Here is a 7521-nt window from a genome sequence, read left to right as displayed (position 1 = left end):
TGATTTCCTATCACTTATGCATTTGTAGGTGAGATGTTTCTTACAACCTTAGTGGGTCTTCTATTGAATGATTACATTAAAGTATATAGTATAGACCGCTTCAACCCAAAAGTTGTTTGAGACATTTTTGCCTTGACAATGCCCTTTTCCATCTCAACAATAGTCATCTTTTCCTCTCTACAATGCACTTATGTTGTGCACATACCATGAGTCTTGCAATACTCGTAGAAATAATTAGAGTTTATTTTCTGAAACTCTAATTTTTGAGAACCTTAGTCTTCTTATCAATTATCCTTTCGAGTTTCAACCATTGCTCTATATTCCTTCAATGTTATAAGAGCTAATGGTTTGTACTTGAAAAAACACCACTAAATTTTTCTTGGAAGGGCATCTATGGATGTCATAAAATAATTTAGACTTGCCAATGAACAAATTCTCATAGGACCACAAATGTCACTATGTGTAATTTCCACATGCATGCTTTTTCTTCATCCAACTTTTTTTGTCAAATTTATTCCAATGTTTCTTAGAGGAATTGTACCAAAACTACCTCAGGGTAGCAAATCACAATCTATTTCTTTATTTAGCAGGAATTTGTGTTAGCATAATCAAACAAAGTCTTTAACTTCAATATAGGCCTCATGGATCAAGGAATCAACCTTGCCTTATATTAATATTTTTTTGTTTTTCAATAATTATTAAAAAAACATCCTTCCTTTATATTAATATTTTTTTATTTTCAACCATTGTTTAAAAAACATTAATTAATACTATAGCATTAATACGATATGCTATTGCCTTAATGTATTTCTTTTCTATATGCTATTACCTTAATAGGTTTCCTTGGCAACATCCTTGCAATTGCCAGTTAGTTTCATTTATTTTGACATATTCCAATCCACTCCATAATCACTTTTTAAATAAAAAATTTAAAAATCCTATATCACCATTTTCAATCTCATTTTCTCTCCAATAATTTGATTTATTCTGGCATATTCCATTAACATACATTTATAATTACTATTTAAATACGATTTCATTTATCTGGGCATATTGTTTAAACATACACTTACCTATCCACTTCATAATTGCCTCTTTACAAATATGACATATACAACTGTAGCTGAAGAGCCCATACAATTAGCGATATTTGAAGGTCTGGGCGCTAAGCCAGAGTTAATGGCCAGTATACACCCAGTGGGCTAAAAGTTCACAATCTGTATGTGTCTTGTAATCTGTTTGAACTTTGTATCGTCCTTATCGGCTCTACATACACAACCAGCTATAAAAGCCTGCACTGCACAAACTTTTTCAGTAAAACTATCAACAAAAATATTCTCATCGGCTTGGAACACTCTCCAAATCAATCTCTGTACAAACATATGTTATTCCCCGAGACTAGTTGTCATTATAAATGCATGGGCCACCTTAACAGCTACCACAGATAGAAAATAACGAGTGTGCAGAACCCACCAAATACTTCATCTTTATCAATCCAAGGCACTGAATACTACCCTGCAATACAATTATTTCGTGTCAGTCCTTCGTCCTCATACTATTTATATTTATGTGTGAGAAACCCTAATGTACTTCGGCATAAGGTACGCGTTTGAATGAAAGACTGACCAGTCATAAACCGTAGGGCTTCTGGGCTCTGCTCTCGGGTATTTCTCAGATCCCTTCTTATGCTTATGACTCCGCCATGGATTCTCTCGTTCTCCTGGTGTCACTGTTACACAATATTCCAAATCCATCAAACATAAATCCAATGTTCTCTGCCCCATGAATTTCATGGTAAAAAGAAATCCGGTGATGCTGATGAAAAACAGAACAAGATTACTCACAAGAAGATGGTGAGATTGGAGGGCTTGAGCCTGCAGTCGAAGACGGAATATCCAGAGACAGTGAACGAAGATTACCAGGAGGCTTAATAATGGTGATACTCTGCGTTACTAGACTCTTCTCATCATTCGATCGCTGGTAGTGTGCACTCGCTCTGCATTTCCTTAACGTGCCTAAACCCTCTTCCCCCACTGAAAACATTACATCACAGAACGTTAATTCACTTCAAATTTCCATATCTCTAGATGAATTTATGGGTGGATCTCAACCACTATCACTATAACATAAGCGGATAGGATACATTGTTAGTGAGGAGATTGATATAATTTTTATCTCTATATATCTCTAGGTAAATTTTAATGATGTCCACAAAACTGAACAGCTTAAAAAACAAGAGTCTGCACCTAAAACCACATTCTTCACAAAACCCTAATATCACGAGGATCGTCAATTGACTTACCCTAGACTGAGGTTTTGAAATCCCTTTGTATATCTAAAGAACCTAATCAATTTAAGAGGGAGAACACACAAATGGATCAGCTAGATTTATAATCTGTGCCTATCAGTAGTTCTTGACAGTTTGGATTGAGGAGTTTAATGGCAACTGAATGATAGCCTTAGGGTTTTTTGTTTTTTCTTTCCATCCCAACCCTTTAGACTTCTATTTCCTATGAGCATAGAAGAATATTTTGTGGCCTGTCAACTAATTCTGTGTAGTTGTGTTAGTAATTAGCTCTACATAATCTCTCTCCACCTGAAAGTTGAAATAAGAAATATACTATGAGACAATTGGCATCGCATATCTGCAACTTCAAGCTTAAATGTGCATATCAAACCCAGACCCAATTTTAAACAAGCGTGGAGTATTACAGTACTGCAAAGAAACCAACCTGGTGCTGATGCAGGTGCCATGGAAGAATTAGTAATGGCGATTTTCCTGAGATTGTCTAAACCACTATCTGGGCAAGGACCGGCCAAACTATCGTCCCACAACTTATCCAACAACCCCATTATTTCTCCGGTAAACAGTTGCAATTCTTCGGAGACTTTGTGATCCCCATTACCTGCTCCAAAAGAGTATTTTAAAGGAATCGAAATGGTTGCTGAAGATGAGGATCACCGTTTCCAAGATTACAGCTCAGCTCGATTTGAAATATGAAATCATTTGACGCATCTTTCGATGTTTGCATCTTATCTTTCTCAGGCGACGTGTCAATATCTGACACGCTAGCGGATAAGGTGAATAGATCCGCGTCATGGTAAAAAGGACGAAATCAGCCCTGACGTGTAATGGGAGCCACCTACTGAATTGAAAGGTGACTGCTTGTTGGCAAGCTCTCGATGACTTTCTGTGATTGTGATATGTATTCTCTAACAGTTAAATAAATTCAATATAGGGAAATAAATACAGTAACAGTATATTTATTTGTGTATGGTACTACGTCATAAAAAAAAATAAAAATGTTAAATTGTTAATGGATCATAAATGTATTGGGTTGTATGTGTTTACTGTTGGATTTTGGTAGGCCAGAGATTTAAGGGTAGGTATATGTAGTTTCTGTGTATTTATGATTTATGGGTTGGGTGATTACTTTATTATCCTATATTTGTATGTGACGATTTAAATATATTTATATTTAATGGTGTATATTTTAGTTTAAAATACATTTTTGAATGTATAAATGAATTCTCATTGATAAAACTCCTAGTGTATTTAATTTTTGCAAATTAAACAACTTAAATTTCATATTTTTAAAAGTTTGTATAAGATTTTGAATAAAATTGACCAGGAAAAAATACTAGAAAACAGACCATTTTGTATATTAATTAAACTACATCTTGTAGTATATATAATATTTATTAGTATTATTTAATATATATATTTTGTTATTTTGTTTTTTAAAAATTAGAAACTTTAAAGTTAATGTTTAAGATTTATTTTTCCTACAATTTTTTTTTAAGAGAAATCACATTTAAAATTTATGTGTTGTTAAAAAATATCAAAATAAAATTGATTGAAGATAAAGATGGGGTTATATTGATGATGGATGGTGTTAAGTCTTTTAAGTTTTTAATGTTTTGATTTTGGTATTTTTTTTCTTTAAAGTGTAGTTTGTTTTTTAATAGGATTTTCATAATTTTAACTAAAATCTAGTAGAGATTCTGAAAAAATTGAGTTTAAGTTTGTTTAATCTATAGAATTCCAATGCTTTAGGGCGGATCAAGGTGTTGAATTTATTTATGCATTCAAAAATGTATTTTAAATAACAAAAATTCACAATCTTGCTTGAAATTGTATTGTTGGATTTTGATGAAAAAGATTATTTCGTCTATAAATTAGACTATGCCATAAAAAATGGCATAGTCTAACTTAAAGATGAAATGACATTTTTCAAGGCATTTTTTGTAGTTAATTTTAACCAAAATCCAGTAGGGATTTTTTAAAACTTGAGTTTAAGTTTTCTTAATCTACAAAATTCGAGTTCCTTAGTGGTTTTTTAGGGTGCTAGATCTATTTATCCATTAAAAAATATATTTTAAATAACAAAAAATCACAATCTTGCTTGAAATTCGATTTCCCTAATGGTGTTTTAGGGTGCTAAATCTATTTATCCATTCAAAAATATATTTTGAATAACAAAAAATCACAATCTTGCTTGAAATTGTATTGTGGTGAAAAAGGTTATTTAGTCTATAAATTAAACTACGCCATAAAAAAATGTGGATGGTTTAAATTTACATGATTTAATGGATGAAATAAAGGGTTCTCAATGTTTTTTTTATCTCCACTCCTTCACTCCTATCCCAATGTTACAAATTTTTAGCGTTATAAATGATATATAAGTATTTTGATGACTATTGACATTTATCAACAATTTAATTTACATGGCTATCCCAATTTATTATCATTAATATCTAACAAGCCATCCTTATTCAAATTTAACCCTTCCAAATATATTTCAATTTTATTATTTAATATTAAAATACAATATATGCAATTCTATTCCTTTGAAATGTTTCTAGCTTATTTTTACTTATAGTTTTTCTTCAAAATTTTCACTAATTCATAATGAATTTAGACTTGAAAGCCATAAATAATTTAGTACTAAGTGACAAAAATAACATACTTTAATATACTTGACTATAATTGCATTTTTGCTATGTATTAGCATTATTAGTTATTTTAAATGCTAAATGAATATCAAATAGATATTAAATCTTTACCAATTTATTTTAATAGCATGAATACATTAATGTATATATATTATATAAGCTTATAGAAGTATATTTAATGCATTAATGTGTTTTTATTAATTACCCACTTGAGCATAAATATAAAATAATGTAAATCAATCAATATAGACATAATGTTTCCAAGGAAACCAATTTTAGGGACTTAATCTTGAAGCCCTATGCATATAATTCCATTTCCAAGGACTTGACCCTAAGACCCACTACATGTAACTCATAACTTGGGGATCTAACCCCAATACCTCTTATATGTAATTCATAGCCTAGGGACTTGATCCAAAGACATATCTCATGTAATTCATACCCTAAGGTATTGACCTTAGACATCCTACATATAATTCATAGCTCGAGGCTACCTTGATACCTCCTACATCTAATTTACAACATTCATGGCACTCAACCACTTGAATTAGCCCATTGAACTAATAATATCAATGTCTACATATACTCATATTAAATATAAATCATCATGTGTGTGACATAAATTCATTAAACTACATATAGGGTAGTATGTGGTATCATGTATTAGATTAATGAATTAACATTTCAAAACCTAGAAGTGTTTTATAAGAATGAAATTTTGTCTACTTTCATACGCTAGAAAATTATTTCAAGTGAGAGATTTTGTCTTCATACACTAATACAACAACTTGAAATAGTATTAATAAAGACATCTTGAAATAATATCAATAAAGACTAAATTAACAAGCCTTTATTAATAATATGTATTACAAGTGAGAGATTTTGTCTTTATACAATAATACAACTTGAAATAGTATCAATAAAGACATCTTGAAATAATATCAATGAAGACTAGATCAACAAGCCTTTATCAATAATAAGTGGGGACAATGGAAAGCAATCTCATATTTCATTTTGAAAAGTAATTTAAAAATAACAAATATTTTTATCTGTCATACTATATTGTTCCTTTTAGAAATACAACATTGAGCATTTTTAATAAAGAAATCACGACTTTTAACATATTGACATTAGAAATATATCGAGGCTCTATCATTTTTTAAAAGGACGAGAGGCATGTTATATAAGCTTGCAATATGAGTATAAAGGCAATTTTTTCAAAAAACGGGAGGCATGTTACATAAATTTCCAATGTATGCATTTGTAGGTGAGATGTTATATTTAATGGTGTACATTTTAGTTTAAAATACATTTTTGAATGTATAAATGAATTTTCATTGATAAAACTCTTAGTGTATTTAATTTTTGCAAATTAAACAATTTAAATTTCAGATTTTTAAAAGTTTGTATAAGATTTTGAATAAAATTGACCAGGAAAAAATACTGGAAAACAGACCATTTTGTATATTAATTAAACTACACCTTTTAAACTACAATCTTGTAGTATATATAATATTTATTAGTATTACTTAATATATATATTTTGTTATTTTGTTTTTTAAAAATTAGAAACTTTAAAGTTAATGTTTAAGATTTATTTTTCCTACAATTTTTTTTTAAGAGAAATCACATTTAAAATTTATGTGTTGTTAAAAAATATCAAAATAAAATTGATTGAAGATAAAGATGGGGTTATATTGATGATGGATGGTGTTAAACCTTTTAAGTTTTTAATGTTTTGATTTTGGTATTTTTTTTCTTTAAAGTGTAGTTTGTTTTTTAATAGGATTTTCATAATTTTAACTAAAATCTAGTAGAGATTCTGAAAAAATTGAGTTTAAGTTTGTTTAATCTATAGAATTCCAATGCTTTAGGGTGGATCAAGGTGTTGAATTTATTTATGCATTCAAAAATGTATTTTAAATAGCAAAAATTCACAATCTTGCTTGAAATTGTATTGTTGGATTTTGGTGAAAAAGATTATTTCGTCTATAAATTAGACTATGCCATAAAAAATGGCGTAGTCTAACTTAAAGATGAAATGACATTTTTCAAGGCATTTTTTGTAGTTAATTTTAACCAAAATCCAGTAGGGATTTTTTAAAACTTGAGTTTAAGTTTTCTTAATCTACAAAATTCGAGTTCCTTAGTGGTTTTTTAGGGTGCTAGATCTATTTATCCATTAAAAAATATATTTTAAATAACAAAAAATCACAATCTTGCTTGAAATTCGATTTCCCTAATGGTGTTTTAGGGTGCTAAATCTATTTATCCATTCAAAAATATATTTTGAATAACAAAAAATCACAATCTTGCTTGAAATTGTATTGTGGTGAAAAAGGCTATTTAGTCTATAAATTAAACTACGCCATTAAAAAATGTGGATGGTTTAAATTTACATGATTTAATGGATGAAATAAAGGGTTCTCAATGTTTTTTTATCTCCACTCCTTCACTCCTATCCCAATGTTACAAATTTTTAGCGTTATAAATGATATATAAGTATTTTGATGACTATTGACATTTATCAACAATTTAATTTACATGGCTATCCCAATTTATTAT

The 7521-nt window shown here is 29.5% G+C and overlaps 1 protein-coding gene across 1 annotated transcript; it reads right to left on the bottom strand.

The window, feature by feature from the left end:
• Positions 1–1010: 1010 nt before the first annotated feature.
• Positions 1011–2922, bottom strand: LOC149175973 (dormancy-associated protein homolog 4-like). Its single transcript, XM_089419812.1, has 4 exons — positions 2733–2922; positions 1845–2033; positions 1627–1729; positions 1011–1515 (listed from the first exon to the last, which is right to left on the bottom strand). The coding sequence occupies exons 1-4, from the start codon at positions 2851–2853 to the stop codon at positions 1491–1493; spliced, it is 438 nt and encodes a 145-aa protein (XP_089275938.1). The 5' UTR covers positions 2854–2922; the 3' UTR covers positions 1011–1490.
• Between the last annotated feature and the right edge of the window lie 4599 nt (positions 2923–7521).

Source organism: Pinus tabuliformis, chromosome 4_1 (genome assembly GCF_031772625.1).
Source record: "Pinus tabuliformis cultivar Carrire ecotype Pingquan chromosome 4_1, CPIR1, whole genome shotgun sequence".
Lineage (NCBI taxonomy): Eukaryota > Viridiplantae > Streptophyta > Pinopsida > Pinales > Pinaceae > Pinus > Pinus tabuliformis.
This window is presented reverse-complemented; position numbering and strand designations above follow the sequence as displayed.

Excerpts from the sequence above, each read along its gene's own strand:
- LOC149175973 (XM_089419812.1), bottom strand. The coding sequence starts at position 2,853 with ATGGGGTTGTTGGATAAGTTGTGGGACGATAGTTTGGCCGGTCCTTGC. Across the intron at positions 1,730-1,844 it reads TCCAATCTCACCATCTTCTT|TGACACCAGGAGAACGAGAG; the intron begins GTGAGTAATCTT and ends ATTGTGTAACAG. Across the intron at positions 1,516-1,626 it reads AGCCCTACGGTTTATGACTG|GGTAGTATTCAGTGCCTTGG; the intron begins GTCAGTCTTTCA and ends ATTGTATTGCAG.